Source organism: Onychomys torridus, chromosome 19 (genome assembly GCF_903995425.1).
Source record: "Onychomys torridus chromosome 19, mOncTor1.1, whole genome shotgun sequence".
In the NCBI taxonomy this organism is placed as follows: domain Eukaryota; kingdom Metazoa; phylum Chordata; class Mammalia; order Rodentia; family Cricetidae; genus Onychomys; species Onychomys torridus.
Genome location: NC_050461.1, coordinates 43,918,863 through 43,941,166, shown reverse-complemented (window position 1 = coordinate 43,941,166; position 22,304 = coordinate 43,918,863). Strand labels below are relative to the sequence as shown.

The 22,304-nt window shown below is 38.1% G+C and overlaps 1 protein-coding gene across 1 annotated transcript in view; it reads right to left on the bottom strand.

The window, feature by feature from the left end:
- Stxbp5 (syntaxin binding protein 5) overlaps window positions 1-22,304 on the bottom strand; it is a 133,540-nt gene that overhangs the window by 44,100 nt on the left and 67,136 nt on the right. The window contains 7 exon segments of the mRNA XM_036169293.1: window positions 5,871-6,049; window positions 6,490-6,710; window positions 12,095-12,135; window positions 12,420-12,487; window positions 12,694-12,841; window positions 15,637-15,709; window positions 16,767-16,921. Of these exon segments, the coding sequence (XP_036025186.1) occupies window positions 5,871-6,049; window positions 6,490-6,710; window positions 12,095-12,135; window positions 12,420-12,487; window positions 12,694-12,841; window positions 15,637-15,709; window positions 16,767-16,921 (885 nt within the window).

Genomic DNA, 22,304 nt, shown 5'->3' with positions numbered 1-22,304 from the left:
CTCCACGTGTCAGCTGCTATCCTTGTCGCTCTGACAAAAGAGAAGACAAAGGCAATTACAGGAAGGAAGGAAGGAAGGAAGGAAGGAAGGAAGGAAGGAAGGAAGGAAGGAAGGAAGGAAGGATTTATTTTGGGTCTTGAGGGAGTGGAGACAGTCCATCAGGATAAGAAAGACACATGAAGCAGCAGGTCACACTGCATTTGGACTCAGCAGATAGGAAGATAAGTAACAGTATTCAACTAGCTGCTTCTTTTTCTCTTTTTTTCCATTTCCATGGGATGAAGACACTTAAGTAAGTTAAGCCTCTTTGGAAACGCCCACACTCTTAGAGGTCAGTCTCAGTGACTTTCAATCCAGTTATGCTCCAATAAAAGATTAATTGTGACAAATCTATTCATTATTGTGACATCCAGATATAACCACTTTAAATATAACAGCAGTTTTCAATCTGTGGGTTGCAACTCCATTGGGGGTTGAATGACCCTTTCAGAGGGTCTACATATCAGATATTTATTTACATTATTATTCATAATAGTAGCAAAATTACAGTTATGAAGTAGCAATAAAATAATTGTATGGTTGGAGGTCACCACAACATGAGGAGCTGTATTAAAGGGTCACAGCATTAGGAAGGCTGAGAACTACTGAAATATAACATTCACTCTGGTCCTCAAAGACCCATGACTATCAACACAAAGAGAATTTAGTTTATCTGTAACTGATGCACATCACTGCCACAAATTTTAATAGTTCTAACACTGTTCTAAAGCTCAAAGTCTAAAGTCTCTTCTGATGCTTGAGACTTCTAGGCTGGTGAATCCCTGTAAACACAGGAAATAAAAGAGGCATACTTCCAAAGTACAATGACAATGTGAACATTCCTATTCCAAAAGCAAGGAATAGGAGGCAACAAGAAAAGATCAAAGCAAGATGAAATCCTTGAAGAATTATCAAACCCTGAAGATTCATGCCTGGCATCTAAGGCTTGTGCTAGCATCATCTGGACTCCGGAATATCCAGGAGCCCACTCCTTCAGTTCTGCCAACTGTGAAACATGTAGCTTCTTCCTTGGGCCAATTCCACTCTAAGCCTATATCCTTTCCTGGTGTATTATCACATAGCCCTGGCATCTCTAATACATTGGTATCTCTACTACAGCTTAAGATTCTCCTTGGACAGCTTGTCAGTTACTTACAGGAAATCCTACCCTCTCACATAACTGCCTGGCTTTAAGTGGTTTCATGGAGCCTTGGTGCAATCTTCCATGATCCTTTAACTTTGGGATTTTGCATGCCTGAACCATCAACACCGAATGAATGATGTTGCTATTTTGAGATCTAGTCTTCCCTTTTTTATCAGAATGCCTTCTGGGTCTAAAACCTAGGGAAATTCTTCCCTCAGTGGTTTTTGAACAGGAAGCCCCTTCAGTGGCATTCTCAGCTCTGGCTCCTCCTTTCAAATGAATTTTCACCTTCATAAGTTGGAGTCTGTCACGGGAATGGAAGTCTTATGCACAGGGAACCTTCCGATTGTGCCAGCAGAGAACACTAGATTCTCTTTAGTTGAAGTACTTCTTAACAGTTCCAGCTACTTTCCTTACTCCTTCCCCACCAAATGCATCCTATCCTTATCTTTTCATACCAATTTAGAATAGAGTAAGCACAGTGGTCATTCCACAATCATGACATCATGCTTTTGTATTAGTCTGTTTTCACTATTTATGTCAAACAATGTAGGCTTTTATTTCAAATTCAGCCTCCCTGAAATTTTCAGCACATAGAATGGAGATAGCTTCTGTGCCAGACTATAACATGAATGGTCTCTGGCCCAGCTGCTGGTCTTAACTTTCCTTGATTATGAAGTCTTTCCTGTCTGAATTTCTGTCTGAGTGCTTACATTCCAAACTCTTGTCAGAACAGCCCCTTAGCTTTGCCTAGAGTTTTCTAGGGCCTCTGTAGCTGATGCCTCCAAATCCTTCACTTTCCTCTAACACACTAGCCACATAGCCAGCCTTCGTACAGCAGGACTCCACTTCCTGGCAGTGACTCTGCTCTTTTCCACACTGTTGTGACAGAGGCTGCTGGAAGAATGAAGGGTGTGCTTAGGTTCACTGCTCTAGGGGCCGTATTCCACTAGGGCAGGGTGACATGGCTGTGGGAGCATATGGAGCTGGTCACACTGGGTTAAAAGGAAGTAAAGGCAGGTGAGTAGTGGTCCTCGGCGGATGCCTACTCCTCCCCTTTCTGTTGACCAGGCAACCTTAGCCCATAAGATGGCACCACTGAATCCATGCTGACTCTTCCCCCACAGTTAAACCTCTCTGGAAATGCCCCGACAGATAGGCTCAGAGGCCTATCTCCTGGGTGATTCCAAACCCAGTCAGCTTAAGAATGAAGAACAGCCATCTCACTACACAGCAATTACAGATCTGCTCAACAGTCTAAAAGACATGAATAGAGTTAAAGTTTACTATCCACCAAGCAACTATTCTGTATGATTTCAGGTTAATCAAATTTAGGACCAGAGTGGTTTTCAAAAGAGGTTAAAAATTGATCAAAGACTCACAGCAGCTATGGCTGCCTGCACAGGACAGACCAAAGATCAAGGTAGTCAACATTCCAGCACGTATTCCTAGCTGAGGAGCTACTGACAGCTGAGAGCTCATGGAAGGAGAGTCAGTTTTCTTTAAAGGTGTTTCCCTATAACTCAACCATGATCCAGTGTGCCCATCGGCTGGTTGAGCATATGGGCAGCACACATTGGACTCAGTGGGCCATTTAAAAAAGAAGAAAAAAAGAAGAGGAGATAAAGTTGCAGGCAGATCTGGAAGGTTAAGAGGAGGAGCAGGAAATGAATATAATCAGCACACATTGAAGGCATGTATGAGATTCACAAAGAATGAAAACACATATTTAAAAAGGAATCATAGAATAATATAACATTTAATGGAAAAGCATAAAGGTTTTAGTTGCTATTTTCTTTTTCTTAAACATACTTTTTGTAGCTATTATCACTGATTGGCAAATATTATGTAGCAATTATTAGTTACCCACTGGACAGGTCTAGAAATCATATTTTGTTCTGTTGTTATATTCTTCAAGAAAAGAAGGCAGGCTCCCTGAATTCGACGTGAAGATAAGAAGAGGGCATGAACTGGCCGGTGGTGGCGCATGCCTTTAATCCCAGCACTCGGGAGGCAGAGCCAGGCGGATCTCTGTGAGTTCCAGGCCAGCCTGGTCTACAGAGTGAGATCCAGGAAAGGCACAAAACTACACAGAGAAACCCTGTCCCCATAAACCAAAAAAAGAAAGAAAAAAAGAAGAGGGCATGAACTACATTATTTTGACAGAAATCAAGGTTGGTCACATGAGGTAGAGGGAACAGTGGGAGAAACCCCTTCAAAGCAAGCTCCTCCCAAAATGGAGAAAACACTAGAGTATACCCCAGAAGCCTAAAATGGCATTCAAAAGTGAAGAAGAGCATCATTACCAAATCACAGTTACATTAATTCTTCTAGGACTAAGAAACAATGTATTTAAGTTACTGTATAAGTCCAGGATAGGGAAGTATATCCACATACAAATGTTAACAGCTAATGCCAATAACAAAGAATACTAAATAGTAACAAGTTGGCTTGTGAGTCTTCCTAGATATTAGGAATCCCTTGAAATCTGAACTGAAAAGAAATTGCTATACTAAGCAACATTCTACTAAACACTTGCAGATTAGAAGTTAATACATCTCACCATAGATACAAATGTCAGATAATAATGATGGCTATCCATAACTTCAAGCCTGTGAACAGTACTGAAAACTCAGTTCTAGAAACAGTGTATCTGTTTTAAGCTTCCAGGCCCTGGCTGGAGGTTTTAATTGTTTTTGGTAATTAACTTACTTATTCTCCTTGTCCTTTCTGTCAGTACAAATAGCAGAAAAAAACTTACCTGAGCAAAATCAGAGGACAAAGACTTGCCCATTGGACCTGCTTTTCATTTTTGTCTGTGGAGCCAAGGCAAGAGGAGGTCTTGTAACTCTGGTCTGAAAGCACTGCATTTCTGGTCATGACTATTTCCTAGCCTCTTGGCATGGGAAAGCCATACATTGACAGTGTTTATTCCTCAGGGGAAAACTGGTCAACTGATCTCATGTTTCAGACTTTTGGATATTCAGTTTATGAACATTTAGGGGCATAAGTAATGCTAAGGCCCAAATTAAAGTATTCTAATTTTGTTGAAGATGACAAAATTATCTCACATTTTTATGTGATAATATTGTGCTAAATATGCTAAAACATTACTCATATAATTGATAAAACTGAGGAAATATAGAACTATTTTACTAATACCCATAATAGATAAATATATTTTATCCATCTATAAAATTAACAAAAACTAAAAAAAAAAAAACCCAATATGAAAACATTGCAGTAACATTTTAAAATTTAGTGTTAAAGTAGTACTGCATTATTTAAAAAAAAGCAAAAATATAAATCTGCATTGTAAGTTTTGTTTTAGATAATATATGCTAGAAGTGTATCTAAAAGGAGATGTATGTTTCTAAGTGGGAGATAAAGAGAAGGTGGGAGGAAACGAGAGAGAGGGGAGGCGTGGAAGAGGAAAGGTAACATGGGAAGGAAGGGATGAAGCCAGCTTGAGGCCTTTGAGACTCCTGCATTTTGAAGGGAGCAATTCTTCACCATGTCCACTGTAGATCTGATCCTCATCTCAGGCCCTGTCTACCAAGTCTATCAACTTGACCTCAACAGCAGCCCCAGGCCCTGCTGGGAGACTGTCTCTAGACACTGGCGCATATTGGAAACAGGTGAGAGCATCCCTGCTGGAGAATCACTCGTTTAATACCCATGCTCTCAAGATTTTGAGAACATAGGGCAAATTTCTGTGAAACATGTACTTGAAACAGAATTGTAGGAGCTAGAGAGAAGGCTCAGGCATTACGAAAACTGGCTGCTCTTCCAGAGGACATGGGTTCAATTCCCAGCATCCATATGGCATCTCCCAACTGTCTATAACTCCAGTTCCAGGGAATCTGACACCCTCACACAGACACACATGCAGGCAAAACACCAACTTATATAAAATAAAATATTTATAAAATGAATCTTAAAAAACATGATTGTGAATTTTTTCTTTATTTATTTTAATGTCTGTTTGCCTTATTTGAGGATTGGCTTTTTTATTATGTCAACATTCTAACCACCACATATGCACTAGAGAACTGGTTCTTCACTAGCACACATGCTGTGTGGTCACCCTCTCCACTCTGTCCCCATCATGATTTTCATTGTTTTCTATGTAACACATCGAATCACACAGTCTATGTAATCCAGTGATTTTAATTCTTGACTCATCACTTTATTTCTCTGTAACCTCTGAAGAATTTACTCACTCAAAAACAGAAACTGAACAGAAAAAAGAAAATAAAAGTCCATCTAATTTATCCCTGCATGAACTAGTATGCTCTTAAAATGATACAAAATAAAGTCTTTTACATAAAGATAAAGTGAATCCAAAGTGAAGATGAAAAGAAGCAGAATTTTCAGAGTTCAGAGAAGAGAATAAACATAAACCACATTAAATCTAAGTCCAGGATGAAATCATGGCTAGATGTGAAGGTGTAGTGATACATACAGGGTGACCCATAGCCATCATCCCTCATTATTTTGGTAATATTAGGTATAACATTATAGAATTACCATTCTTCTTGTACCATAAATACAAACTCAGTCAACCACAGCCAAACACAAGAATACCCATTCTTACAGGAAAATGCCATTGTAGATGTACTAATGATTATTATTTTTCTAAATTAAGAGATAATATGTAAAACAGACCTAATGTTTTGCAACTTACTTTAAACAAGGTACATTATCACGAAGCCCATCAGATGAGCTGCTACTGGTGGATGGATGAGACTGAGGAGGAACGGGCTGAGGGTTGGAGCTGCCCACGGGGGTGGGCAAAGGTGGCGGCTGCTCACCCTCTGGCGTTTCCACATCATTTATTTCATATAACAGTCGAACTTCAAGCATCTGTCATAAAAGAATGGCTGTTTACCTATTCCTAATAATTAAAACTCCTATATTATAATGAACCAGAAAGAATATTTTTAAAATTACAAAAAAGGACTATATTTCTAGAGATAAAAGAAAAAAGTTTTTTGACTCAACTTTTAAAAACTTGTGTGTACAGGTGGGAATTCATACATGTACATACACATGCATCATGGCTTTAGAATGTATGGAATACCAATAAGTTGATATTCCTTAAATAAAAGACATAATATACTTAAAGATTCAGATAGTCCCTTAAAGTATATGTAAAAATGCTTTTTTCACAAAGCAGTTGGTGATATAAATACTAAAGTGCTTACAAATTTTTATGCAAAACAATAGTAAGCTGCTTACTAAATAACTTTTAAAAGCTTAAAAATGCCAGACAAGTGAGAAGGAAACTGTTTAGAGGTGATTACCGGGATGACTTCCGTTGCCACTTCCTGCTTGCTGAATCTATAAAGGATGACATGCGCTGACACTCCAGCTATGCACAGCATTCTGCTCTCGGGGCACCAGGAGATGATCTGAATGGCGTACGGATCTTCATCTACAATGTCCGTGTTCGGTCTGTCATCTTTACTTTTTGACTTTTCAAACACTTTGGACGTTTTTAATTTATACAGTACTTGTAGAGTTACTAGAAGAAAGTATATTACAAAGTTTAGCTGAAACACCAAAATTGTTAATTCTTCTCTACCACCCCTTTCAATTATTCCTTGTCCATTTTTTTTTTGTGCCTCCCTACTAACCCATAAATCTCCCTCTATTAGGGACCAACAGCCTCCACATTGTACTGGGATTTAGCAACCCACAGGAGCAACACCTGGCTAGAATCCAGAGTGGGCAACAGCAAGCAAAGACTGAAACAAGCACCCAACAAAGACAAGAGCAGATATCTACATCAAGAAATACTCCACAGTCATAGCTCTAGCTACCTAGATCCCAGTGTAAAATCACAAAGATGAACAACCATCATCCATCTTTCTGATGTATTCGAGGAATATACTTCACCATCAAGGAAAGATATCAACTTATGGTAAAAGGATAGAGGTATTCCAAGAAAATAGACCTAAAACGCAAGCTGGTGTAGCCATTTTAACATCTGACAAAACTTGATTTTTAAATAAAAAAAAAAAAAAAAAAAGAAGAGATAGGGAGGGACACTATATACACATTAGAGAAATAAATCCACTAAAGAATACTGCAATTATAAATACTTATACACCAAACACAAGTTCAGAAACACTACTATAGATAACAGTCACACACTGACTTCCATAAGGAGATAGCACATGACTTCAATATTCCACTGTTGCCAAGAAACAGGTCACCCAGACAAAAATTAAGTAGAGAAACACTGGAGCTCACTGTTATCAGAAATCAATTGGACCTAACAGCCGCCTTGAGAACATTCTATTCAAACACTAAAGAATATACTTTCTTCTCAGCAGCCCATGGACGTTTCTCTAGAACTGACCACATTTTAGGACACGCAGGAAAACTGAAGCAGGACTGCACCCTACTTGCACACCATGGGTTACTGCTGCACACAATGCAGGGAGGACACAAACAAACTCATGGAACTCGAACGATTACTACTGAATGAAAACTGGGTCAAGAGAGATATCAGGCAGGAAACTAAAAACATTTTATAATTGTTAATTGTGCCAGGCGGTGGTGGCGCACGCCTTTAATCCCAGCACTCAGGAGGCAGAGCCAGGTGGATCTCTGTGAGTTCAAGGCCAGCCTGGTCTACAGAATGAGATCCAGGACAGGCACCAAAACTACTGAGAAACCCTGGCTCGAAAAACCAAAAAAAAAAAAACCAAAAAAAAACAAAAACAAAAAAAAAAATTTACAATTGAATGAATGTGAAAACACAACACACCCAAGCTTATGGAAACGACGAAGCAGATTCTAAGAAACATGTTCATAACTCTAAGACAGCGCTAACACTACACCAACAACCTGCAGAAACTGCAGATTTATAACTTATTTATGACACACTCAAAAGCTCTCAAAAACAAGAAGAAGAAGTAGTACTCAGATGGCAAGAAATAAATTATCAAACTAAGGGAAGAAATCAAAGAAACAGAAACAAACAAACCCAATACAAAGAATCAAGGAAACAAAGATTTGGTTCTCTGACAAAATCAACAAACTTCTAGGCAAATTAAGCAAAAGACACAGAAGATCCAAATTAATAAAATTAGATATTAAAATAGAGATGTTACTGAGAAATTTAGAGAATCATAAGGATATAAGTTAAAAATCTGTACTTTACCAAGTTAGAAAACCTAAAAGAAATGGATGAATTTCTATATATATATGATCTACTAAAATTAAAATGAAATAAATGATTTAAACAGACCCATAATCCATAGAGAAACTGAAGCAGTAATTAAAAGCTTCTCAACCTAATAAAGCCGGGGACAGATGGAATCAGGGCAGTACTCTACTGACCTTCAAAGAGGAGCTCATGCATGCATCACTCCTGGGATTATTCCACCAAAAAAAAAACTCAAGAAATCCCTCCCAGTTTGTTTTAGAAAGCCATGATTATTCTCATGCCAAAACCATATAAAGACCCAACAGCAGAAGAAAATTAAAGACCAATACTCCTTATAAACATACATACAAAAAATTCAACAAAATACTTGGAAACTGAATACAAGAACACATTAAAAAAGATTATCCACCATGAACTGACTTCATTCCAGAGATGCAGAGATGGTTCAACATAGATTAACAAGTAATCCACCACATAAACAGACTAAAAGACAAAACCACACAATTATCTCATTAGATGTAGAGAAGGTCTTTGACAAAAGCTTTCATGACAAAAGTCCTGAAGAGACTGTTTTTCTGTTTTTTGTTTTTTTCATAGCTATGCAATGTAGTACTTGAAGTCTTGCTAGAGCAGTAAAACATCTGAAGGAGATCATCAAAGGGATACGAACAGAAAAGGAAAAGTCAAGTTATCTTTATTTGCAGATGATATTATTTTACTCATAAAAGACCTGAGAGACTCCACCAGGAAACTTCTATAGTTGATAATACTTTCAACAAAGTATCAGGATGTAAAATTAACACATACACATACACACAAAAGCTTTCCTATACACAAATGACAGAGAAAGAAATCAGGGAAACAGTACCTTCCACAATCACCTCAAAACAAACAAACCCATTACAAACAAACAAACAAACAAACACTTGGGCTAACTCTAACCAAACAAGTGAAAAACGTGAATAATAAAAACTGCAAGACACTGAAGAAAGAAGTTGAAGACAATATCAGAATATAGAAAGACCTTCCATGCTCATGGGTCAATAGGATTGATACTGTGATGCTGTGGATATCACTCTTTATAAATAAAATGCTGTTTGGCCAGTGGCCAGTATAGGTGGGACAAGAGAGAAGAGAATTCTTGGGAGGTGGAAGGCTGGGGCAGGGAGACGCTGCCAGCCACCACCATGACGAGGAAGATGTAAGGTATAGGTAAGCCACGAACCAAGTGGCAAAGTATAGACTAATAGAAATGGATTAATTTAAGATAGAAGAACTAGATAACAAGAAGCCTGCCACGGCCATACAATTTATAAATAATATAAGCGTCTGAGTGATTATTTTATACATGGGTTGTGGGACTGCGGGGCCTTGGTGGCACCTGGAGAGAAGCTCTCCAACTACACTGTGAAAATGGCAAGCCTACTAAAAGCTATCTAGATTTAAATGCAATCCCCATCCAAATTACCAGACAAATTTTCACATAAATTGAACAAAAATAAATAAATAAACAACAACAACAACAACAAAACCCCAATCTTCAACTTCATATGGAAACATGAAAAGACCAGACAACTAAAATATTTTATTGATTGTTGTTTTTCCAGACAGGGTCTCACTATATAGTCCTGGTTATCCTGGAACTCACTCTGTAGACCAGACTGGTTTTGAACTCAGAGACGTTCCTGCCTCTGCCTCTGGAGTGCTGGGATTAAAGGCATGGGCTACCATTACCTAGCTTAAAATAATAAGGAATAATAAAAGAACTGCTAGAGGTATCATCACCATCGATTTCACACTGTATTACAGAGCTATAGTAATAAAAACAGCATGGTTATTGGCATGAAAGCCAGACACTTTGACCAAGAAACAGAATTAAAGATCAAGATATAAGTCCATACCAATGGATACCTGAGCCTTTACAAAGAAGCCAAAGGTGCACACTGGAGGAAAGACAGCATATTCAACAACTGGTATTGGTCAAAGTAGATAGTTGCATGTAGAAGATGGAAATAGATCCATATCTATCACCCTGAACAAATCTAAACTCCCATAGAATTTAGGCAGCTATTAAGGGACCAGGATGGGAGGAGAAGAACTTCAAGGAAAAAGAAGTATCACTGAGCTACAAACTCTGTGACCTACAACAGTGACCTGCTTGCAAAGCACTCTGGTACAATAGTGGTACAAATAGCATGGAAGTAATCAACCACTCTTTTCAAAATTGGATTTAAGACCTACTTGATGACATGAAACCCATACCTGGCACTGCTAAAGCGGTCAAGAACCTAAGCTAGCTAGGTCATGGGCCCTAGGGGAAAAGCTACTACTATTATTCTAGCCAGGTAACATAGGAATAAAGTGACTTATCAGGACACGTTGTTACACCCATAGATCCGTGCATCACTCATCTCTGATCAGAGAAGCTTCTTCTTGCAATAGATGGCAATTAACAAAGAGACCCACAACTGGACAATGTGCAGAGAGTGAAAGACTTCGGCACTCAGCCCTAAAGGGGATGTCTTTATCAAGTCCCTCCTGTCAAGGCTCAAGGTACTGATGCACTTATAAACTCAGAGAGAATGTGACAGCATGCACAAGACCTGCAGAGGGTCAAACCACATGAAGTCCCAACAAGGAGAAGAGGAAGTAGACACAAAATCCAGCCCTCATCAAAAAGTTATTTCCAACTGCTACATGCTGAGAAAAAGAATGATACAGTCGGGTATCATTGGGTTTACCAACCACAATCTGGCCAATACAAAATAGACTACATTGTGTGTTTGTGTGTGTGGGGGGGTGCTTTTTGTTTTGTTTTGGTAGTTTTTGTCCTATTGTTTATTGTTTTGATTTTATTCTTTTTTCAATTATTTTGGGGGGGGCATGAAGTGGGATGGGTTGGGAGGTTGGAATGATCTGGGAGGAGTTGAGGGAGGGGAAGAATATGGTCAAAATATTATAAGAAAAATATGTAAATAAAAATAATCCATCAAATCTTTAAAAACCAAATATAATGGTTAATTATCATGTTATGGAAGAAAAACAGCCTATATTTACCTAAACCCTACTTTCATTTCCCTGTCTATCTCTCAGTGTGTTATATATTCAGACATTTTCACCATCACAAAGGATTTAGAGAGCCTGAGGAGAAACTGCGAAAGGGAACTGGAGAAAATCTTTGCTGTAAACATATGGAGGACATATTTTAGTCCCTAAAATGACATCCTATATATAAACTTCCTTCCAAAAAGACACCAGTATTATCAAACATTCCTATAAAACACCAGCTATCCCGAGTTAAGTGGATTTCTATAAATGCTTTCTATAAATGGTCTCCAATCACAAAGGTGTTTCTTCCCTCTTTTGCTACTATCTAATCCAAGGTCTGTTCCAAAGGACAACATAATCTTTTGTAATAGTACTTTAGAATTGGACTGAAGCATTTTCTAATTTGAAGTATATTTTCATGTCTATTTTTGACTTCTAAAGAGAAGTTCTGGAGAAATTTGAAAAAACTAGAACACTGTTGAGAATTACTATTTAGCTTACTAATAACATTAAAATATCTGGATTCTTCAAAATTCCCAACTCGCACATTTGATAAGGCAATAAACTGTGCAGATCATCTAGCACTTTCATATCTAATGTGGTTTATACAATTATTTACAGCATCATGTCTAAGGGCAATAGCAATGGAACACGACAAACAGCTAAATATTCAAAGCTCTTACTTGCAGAAGCATCCCAGAACTTAACTGACCCGTCAGCATGCCTAGGACAAACAAACAAAAGAGAGCAAAATATGATGAAAAAGGAAAAGGGAAAACAACAACAACAACATTGTTACATTGTATTGTTACTTGTCAGCAAACTCATTCCCAAAGATGAGCAAAAGGCAGAAATCACTGTGAGTCATCAATTTCTCCCCGATAACTTACTTCACATGTTGTAACATAGAAGGAAGTTTGACTTACCCAGTGAGTTAAAATTCAAACTGTCGTAAGTAAGTATATTAGCTATTACTGATTTAATTGGCAAAAATATATGTTTACTTACCCTGTAATAATTATTTCTGGGTAACTTTGAGCACCCAAGCCCCAATTACCTCCATTGATGGGCCATTCCTGTTAAAAAAAAATTGAAAATTGACTTGAAAATACATATTCTCTATAGTAGAGATGTGGTATACAATGTATAGGTATATTATATAGGTATGAACACAGTACAGAATTTACTTCTAAAAATGATTTCCTAAAAAGTTAACGATGTTACCAACACTGCAAAGTGACAAATTCAAAATAATAATAATATGTTACATTAAACAATGTACCTTTTTGCTGTAGCCTTGACGTTTCTGTCTAGCTCCAACAGAATAAAGTGCAGGAATGAGGTCCACGGGACAATCAGCAAAATATTCACAACATGTAACAGGGGACTCGTGTATACTCAAAGGGTAGGGATTCTCAAATATAGGGTATCTTTAACAATAGGAAAAAGAAAACTACATTAACACACTGTAACCTGTGATTAACACGACCATGAAGACATTACTATACATTCTAGGATTACAGTATTCTATGTAAATATGTAAAAATATTGAAGATTTTTATTACAGAAGATGCTCTCTTACCACCAATAAACACAAAGGCAATGGTTACACCTGTATCACTGCTACATGAAAAACTGCATGCTACATACATATTTGTCTCATGTGCTTCTCACATCTAACTTACGACCCATTCTCTTGACAAAACAAAGGCTTAACTTGCCAGCTAGGAAGTAGCTTTACTTTAAAAATAAAATAAAATAAAATAACTTACAATAATTAATATAAGTAACAGATACTAAGCTGAAATTCAGGCAGGATTTAATGTCTTAAAAACATAAATCAGGCAAGCAGCACCACTCACAGACATTAGGTTTCCAACCTTATTACTGTCTATATCTAGAGAAGCCTTTCCTTGGAAAACTGTCCTGTTCATTGCAGGTGTGGAAGTATATTTATCTTTTATCCACTAGATGCCAGTAGTATTCCACCTAATAAACTATCTATCTAGACACTGTCAAGTAGTCCCTGGGGGCAAAACCACCCTAGCCCCAGGGTGACTGGGGTGATAAATGAGGACACTCAAAGGAAGCTTTGCCTGATGATTAGAGAAAGCAAGTAATATGGTGATTCCATTCACAGCCTGAGTATCACTGATAACAGGCATAAATATAGCACATGCCAGAAGATGCGATGAAGAGCTGAGATGGGGTTGGGGGATTTACAGGTCAGACATATCTGTAGAGTCTAGGAAAGCCATAGAGCATGTGGTGAAAAGTGTGTGGATTCGAGCGACAGTGAAAGAAGTGGAGGGTTCCAGGTGCCAAAAGTTGTGTAAGAGAAGGTGTGAAATTTGAGGTCTGGTAAACATCAAGCTCCTATCCCATAAATTAAGGCCACTACGGGAGGATAGGGAGAGAGCAAGTGAGAAATAACACCGCAGTCTTTTTAAGTTAGCAGAGAGAGCAGTTAAAACAAACAAAACAAACAAACAAACAACAAAAAACAATAGCAAACAATGGTTTAAATCAGAGTAATAAGGGCATGATGTAGGTCACAATTAGTCTGACAGGGATCTGCACAATACATCACACAACAGACTGAACAGAGGGAGCAAGACTAAAAAGTTCATCAGAGGTAAACTATGGTGTGTGCATTCTGGACAGGCTTCTTGTGTATGACTTTAGTATATACAAGCATGAAGCTGAAAGTCAAGAAATTCTAGAAACTCTGAGTTAAATAACAAGAAAATCACAAATCATGGAACATGGAGAAGGTGAATTGGTGCCTACATAGAGCCTTCACCCTACATTTTGCTGTCTTTGGTACAGGAAAGTACTCTTCAAGCTACCAAAGGGAAAACACAAATACCAACCTAGCCACAGAACTTTTGATCTATAGTCTATTGTGCCTGTAAAGTATGCTAAGGCAATAGTGGTGCAAAGCTTGTGGGAATAACCAACCATATCTGATCTCACTTAAGGCCCACTACACAAAATGGAACTCATAACCAATGTTGCTTGGGTGACCAAGAACCAGAAACTAGACAGCCTAAGGACCTAGGGTAAAACCAAATAATACTGGTCTACAAAAAAAAAAGTAGCAATAAAATGACTCCTAATGACATTCTGCTATACTCATAGATCAGTGCCTTGCTCAGCCGTCATCAGAGAAGCTTCCTGCCATAGTAGATCAGAACAAATACAGAAACCATGGAACACTCAGCCCTAAATGGTTGTCTTCCATGAACCCCTCCCCTCAGGTCTCAGGGAAGTCCGTGGAAGAAGGGGCAGAAAGAGAGAGTTAAGAGGTAGAGGGGATAGAGGATTCCAAGGAAACAGGGCCCTCTAAATCAACATGGCGGATGGACATATGGTGTAGGCGCACAGGACCTGTGCAGGTCTGTACCTGATGACTCCCCAGAGCCAAAGGAGAAATGGACACGTGCCCCCACCACTAACATAGAAGCCATCCATCTCCACTTGATAACCACCTGCAAATGAGTCCACGGCCACCAGAGCATGAGCTCCTCAGGATCGCTGGAGGGTCTTTGTCTCATAATGACTGTTGGGCTTTTCCTTTTCCATCTGTTTGTGTTTATTAACTTTACCTCATTATTTTTAATTCTTATTATATTTGTATATAATTTTTTCTTTTCTGTTTTTACCCTATGGATTCTTTATGAATATATTATGGATTTCAGTTTACTATTTTTGATGGGATTCCTGAGTGTGTGAATGAGTGGGTCTGTGTCTTCTGGCTTCTCTTGGGTTCTTATCCTGTTTGTTTTGTCCAATTTTAATGTGTTAGAGTTTGTTTTATCTTATTACATCCTATTATTTCCCTTAGGAAACTATTTAATTTTTAGTGAAAGACGGAAAGGAGGTGGATGGGGATGGGAGGGGAGGTAAAGAGAGAGTGAAAAGCAGAGAGAGGGGAAACTGCAACCAGGATATATTAAGTAAGGAAAAAATAGATTTTCAATAAAAGGAAAAAAGAAACAAAATTATAATCAATATAATATGTCAATATTAATATCAGTATAATCATTATAATCAATAAATTTCACATTATGGAAATGTGGTTCTGGAGCATTAAAAAGAGATCATTAATATCAACGTGAAGTATCCAAAGGACTGTAATAGCTCATGACATGCTAAAAGAGGTTCTTGTGTTTTTTTTTAATCCCACTACATAGTAATGGAATTGCTCACCCAGTGTTCTTACCCATTTTGTGCAAGGTCTATCAGTACTAAATCCTTTTCCAGAAGAACCACCACAGCATACGGTTCTTGAAAATCTGGAATATGAGAACAATGCATGATCAGTCACTTTACAGATGCAAGAGGGCAGCCACAAGATATGGACATCCCTCACTTCCTCTTCTTGTTCCAGTTTCTAAGTGTTTAGCATTCTGATGAGTCCAGGGTCGTTCATATAATATGTATGGCTTGGATGAGATAAACATACAACATAATCCATTCAAAATTCTAAGGTATTTGTAAAGACGAATAAGACAAGAACTTCAAAGAAATGTCTATGATATTACATATTCCAGGGGTATGGCAAAGACATCAAAACTGCAACTTAATCCAGACCAATTACTATGGAATCTCAGAATAAACTGATAGAGTTCTGTTATTGTTTTCAAATGTTAATATGTATCTGTTAATAACTACAAGATGCATTGCATCTTTAAACTTCAAAGAGATCCAAGTGAAACGAGACGATGCACATCCGAATTCATTCTCTGAATTCACTTGCCTATGCTTTGGTGCCCCTACCTGTCTGACCTGCACTAGTCTAACTCTGTCATGAAGGAATCTCCGAGAAATGACTAACATCCAATGTGGTAAACTTTAACAGAGCAGTTACTCTGAACGGCTGGCCAGCCTAAACCTATCAGATGAAGGCCTTAAGGGCAAAGACAGCTTTCCCTCAAAGACATAATTCTGTGTGAGGGTTAAACCCACAACTCCTCCCTGAGAGTCCCAAACCAGGACTTGAACTCCCTCCAGAATTTTTAGACTGTTAGTCCCCAAGTCCTTCATATATGCACACATACCTATATCATCTCTATTTCTCTGGAGAAATACAGCTAATCTGATGTACTACTGTTTCTCAGAATTTAAAATACTAAATATGGGCAGTGTTTGTCTTTGAAAGGTATTTAATATTAATGTATAATACAGAAAAGGTAGAGTGTACTGGAAACAAAACAACAGCTGAAATAAAATTGGCCATGCTATAACAGCAGGAATTCTTCCCTTGAAGCATTAAAACAACAGTATATGGAAACTACTTAGGACAGCAGACGTCTTTTTTGAACATTAATATTTATGGAGAGTGAGCCTTACCGTTTGGGTATGGTGTTTCACAGAGTGTGAGAAAATCAACAATTGAATAGTCCATTTCCAGCACAGCTGTGCTTTTCCCGTGCATCACTGTTAAGCAGGGCCTTCTTCCCACAGTATCATATGACAGACCTCCCGACAAAATAATAAAAGGTTCCCTGGAAATGACCAATAGTATAGATTATGAATATTGGAGTGGACACTGTTTTTTCTGCTGCATCATATGGGTATTCAGTGACAGTATCTTCTGAAAAAGTTATAGATCACATAATGGAAGAATTGTATGTGGAATTTTTAATGTGATTAGGCTCAAACCTAGTTTGCTGAAGAATGTTAAACTACAATAACAATGAGCATGATCTATTTGACTCTTTGACCTCTTCCTGGTGCTTACTTTATTTCCCATGGACAGCTGCCATAGTCTTCTCTCAGTTTGTGTGTGGCTTCTACCTTAGTCCTAACAAGGCTTCTCAACAAATGCTCCCCAGAAAGCCTTACAGCTTCAGATAGCTGGCTACAGAACACACTGCCTTTTCAAGGATACATCAAGAACTGGACGAGCAATAAACCACTCATCAGCAGGAAAAAGAGGCATTCAAAAGATTGCCATGGGCCTTAGTGTTTCCTAAGAAACCTCCTAGATAATGGTTGAAGTCTTCTTCCCTCTCATCACACACCCTTACTGCCACTTCACCCTTTAATACTTAGGTTTCCAGTACCACGGCACCGGGTGCCACTCTGGTCATGATGAAAAGTATGTGACTTATCTAGAGTCTAGAATCTAGACCTAGGTTTTAAAAGCAGCATCAAAATAGCTTTTCATATATCACAATATGGGTATATTTCTTTATCTCTGCCTTAATTTTATATTTGTTTGTATGAAGTTATTTAATGTGTAGCATGCTAATCATTTAAAATTGTCTACAAGATTTTTAAATATCTCTTCATTTATGCTTTAGATTTTTTTCTAGAATATTTTATTTTCAATTAAAGGTATATCATTTGTGGGAATGTGCAGTGAGTGCAGGACCTTGGGGAGGCCAGAATAGGATGCCATATTCCCCAGGGCTCGACAGGCATTTGTAAGCTGCCTGATGTGGGTGATAGGAACCACACTTGTATCCTCTGTAAGAACAGTATGGTCTCTAAATTGTTACTCTGTACCTCCAGCCCCTCATTTATAATGTTTTCGTTTTAAAGAAAAAATGTTTCCCTTTAGGCCTGTATACTTATTTTTCCTGATGGCATCCTACTTTCTTCAGATTTGTGGACTTTTAAGTCTTCCCATCTACCATAAGTAGCACATGATGACAGGCCATGGTAACAGGGCCAGATCTGGGGCTCAAGCACCACCATTTACATCTCAGCTCTGAACTCCTGCATGCTGGATTCCACATCTATGCCACAGTGACCTAACGCTCAGACAATTCATAACCAAGCAGTGCCTGATTCAGGGAAACCTAAGTAAGAGTTATCTATTAGAACTGCTGATGCCATCAAATCATTACAATTGTCCACTGTGATAGTTTCTTTTGAAGCATGCACCAAAATATATACATAAATGATACAAAAATGAAAATGAAAATAATTTTTATATAAAACAAGAATAAATATTGTTGAGATTTAGTTAGTTAGATTAGCAGTTAGTTAGATACCTTATAAGTAAATATAAGTATTGGAGCAAATAATGTAATTTTTTCTTACTGAGGCACCTTATTTAAAATATAGAAAATGTGGGGGAATGAAAAGTGTGTGTTTGTGTGTGTGTGTGTGTGTGTTTCTATATGTAATAATTTTGTGAAAATACACCCTCATGCATCTATCTTCCTTGTTTGCTTTATTTTTCTACAGTATTTACGATTTAAAATAAATTTATTTTGTTCATTGTACTATCAAAATATACCTTCCACGAAGCCTTTTTATCTATGCTATTCATTGCTCTATCTAAAAGACTGTCTTAAACAGTGCCTTCAATACTACGAAAATGTTATACTGTCCTTCAAATGAATTAATAAAGCATATGTTTCATGATCATTTTAACATTATTTATATTCATCATTAAGATGATTTGGATAGTATTATTTTTCTGGCTATTTTAATTCCAAAACTCAAGTTTCAATGATTTATCTAGAGTAAAATGACACTCCTTACAGCCATTGTTTCAAACTCCAGTCATTGTATGGTTATGATCATGTTGAGCAGAAACTTTTTGATTTTTCTTGTACTTCTTATCACATAAAATGAATAAAAAAACAAATTTATCTTCTTGCTACTTTGCCGCTACTATAACTTACAACTAAATTGAAAATAGTTAAAGAGTTCACTATTTAATAAATATTTCTTAGATGTCTACAGAGTGGGATCCCTGGGTAGTTTTATAAGTGGTATTTCAAGGATGGTAGGTAGGTCAGTATAAATTTACATGCAACCAGTTTCAACAAACAAACAAACAAACAAACAAAGACTTCAGCACCACAGCTATGAGCAGAGGACAGCTGAACCACACACATTACAATGTCTAAAGTCCCCTGTGAATACCAAGTGAGCTAAGTGATCAGTTCACAGTCTTAAATAACACTATGTCAATTGGTTAGGATTGTCCTCATGAGAGATCTGAAACACCACTCCCCCCACAAAAAACAAAACAAAACAAAAAAACCAAAAGGAAGCTGGGCGGTGGTGGCACACACCTTTAATCCCAGCACTGGGGAGGCAGATCTCTGTGAGTTCAAGGTCAGCCTGGTCTACAGAGTGAGATCCAGGACAGGCACCAAAGCTACAAAGAGAAACCCTGTCTCAGAAAAAAACAAACAAACAAACAAACAAACAACAACAAAAAAAACCCAAGAAGCTAAACAGTTGAAGACAATGCCAACTGACTCATCACAAAGCCATTTTCTGTTTCACTGTAAGCTTGTTAAACCTAGCAGTAACGCCTTTTCATGTTACATGCTGTTTCTCTCTTTGTAATATGACTACTAAGAAACTGGCACCTAACTTATGAAACTCCAGTAAGTTCCTTATACCCAAAGCTTAAGGAGAAAATCTTAACACTTTACCAGGATAAATTAGTCACGTACTAAAGGTTTCAAGGATTTAATGCTACATACCAAAATCTGCAACATTTCAAAGTTGTACCGGCATTTGGACTTCAAAAAGTTCTAATGAGCTAGACTATTTCTAGGTAATATATGAATTGTGGAGGAGAAGAAGATTTGATCTTTCTTAAATGAAAAAGCTAAGCTTTCTGATGTTATTGAGGCATTCTAGAGGTGACATAATTTTATTCTATGACTTTAAGAAGAATGTTAGTATCGTCTCTGAATGGCATTGGAGGTCAAGCAGAACTTCATTTAGTAGCTATCTAAGTCCTCTGCAGGTCTAATAATTTGACTGGACATCATTTGGTATACATGCTTTCTTCATTTTATGAATTGCTCCAACCCAGACTTGAGGTAGCTTTAGTGTAAGCTGTGTGCCCATAAGAATCTGTCATCACTAAATGACCCAAATTTATCCATCCAAAAAGCCCCACCTACTGCAGTTCTATGATAGCATCTACTCATTGACTTGAATATTTCTGAGTATTTGTGCTTTGGGGGATAAACAAGTGCTCTCACATCAAGTCTAGCCACACAGTTCACATACTGAAGAAATTAGTAAGGTGGAGAGACGGGCTGGCTGTAAGAGTCAGGCCAAGCCACTAAAGTGATGACTGACAAGGTGATACCAGAATGAGGAGAAAGCAGCTGTTCAGAGGAGTTACTTTCGGTGGAGAAGGAGGTACACACTGCCCATCCAAAATGACTACTGAAGACTGGGAAGGTGACTCAGAAGTTAAGGACACTGGCTGCTCTTCCACAGGACTTGGGTTCAGTCCTTAACACCTACATGGCAACTTAAAGCCAACTGTAACTCCAGTTCCAGAAGATCCAACACCTTCTGGCCTCTGTGGACACTGCATGAAAATGGTTCACTTACACTCACACAGGCAAAACATTCACACACAAATAAAAATAAAAACAAACAAATACTGCAAAGATCGGGAGACAGTTTAGTTTGAGGAAACAAGGGCCACAACAACAGTCAAGGCGCCCATGGTGATGGGATGCAGAGCTCACTCTGTGCATTCTATTAGTGCCTATGGAACTGGCCACCCTCTTTCCAAGCCACAATTCCTTGGGCTGTGGCCTTTAGTTAATATTTGGAAAGTTATTCACTTTATTTGGTTAGCTCCTGTTTTAAAACAGTGCTGCCAATATTTCTACTGCCCAAAAATCCTTTCTTGACTCGTTCACTCTCAACAGGGAATCTTTCCCTGCATGATCCTAAGAACCTTCCCCACATCACTTACCTGCATGTACTAGCATGAATTGGCTGACTTCATCTATTTTCCCTCTGTAAGCTCTAATATTCTAGACCCTGGATAGGTCACAAATATATCTGAAACAGTTTTGTGAAAGGCATTTTCAATATAACTAAAGGATAGCATTCCTTTGACAATAACTCCCATGCTCTCCTTACCTGCCGAGGCATGACTCCTTGGACTCACACACCAGAGCAAAGCATGCACAAGGAACAGAAGGCTCCAGTGAGCCTTCACATGCCTACTCTTTGAAAGCCAGGACCGACATTCACACTCACGCCAAAGAAACTCAAGTAATTATAGTCAAGTAGCAAACGACTCTTGGCCTTAACAAATCAGAGGCCAATAACTACTGGTCAGGCTTGCCACCTGGTCGTCTATGTTGGAGAAAACAAAAATAAAAGAAAAATGGCATTTTGGATGTTTACAGACATAATTGAATGTCACTTGGAGACAGTATTAAGTCAGGCAGCTGTGTGAAGAGCGTGCTATAACATTCTTATATTTTTTTTCTAACCATTTTATGAAGTGGTCCTTATTAAGGTTCCTATGTTAAAGATAATAAAACAGGCACAGAAAGCGTAGCTGGTACCCCAACTGAGCAACTAGAATAGCAGAGGCAGGATGCAGACCTAAGTGGTCTGCTTATATACACCCCTCACCCCTGTGTTGATGGACATGTTTTATCACATGTTTTTCACCTTCTTATTTCTCAAAGAAATAACTTCAGCAGATCTGACTTAGCATTTGACTCCTGGCTTTTTAAAGATTAAAAAGGAAAAACGAAAAACAAAAAAACCTTGTATGTATGTGTCTGTGTCTATGTGAGAGTAAGTCACCTGTATGCAGGTATCCTTGGGGGCTAGAAGATGGTGTCAGAGACCCTGGTGGTTGTGAGTCAACACATAATACACATAAGTGCTGGGAACTAAACCAAAGTCCTCTCTAAGAGCTGTAGGTACTCTTAAATACTCAGCCATCTTTCTAGTTCCTTACTTCTTGCTTTTATTAAAAACTGGGTGTTTAATTAAGTAGTAGCATATTTTAAATAAACTAGTAATTAAATAAACTATTTCTTTTCCCCCCCCTGGAGCTGAGGACCGAACCCAGGGCCTTGCACTTGCAAGGCAAGCGTTCTACCACTGAGCTAAATCCCCAACCCCTAAATAAACTAT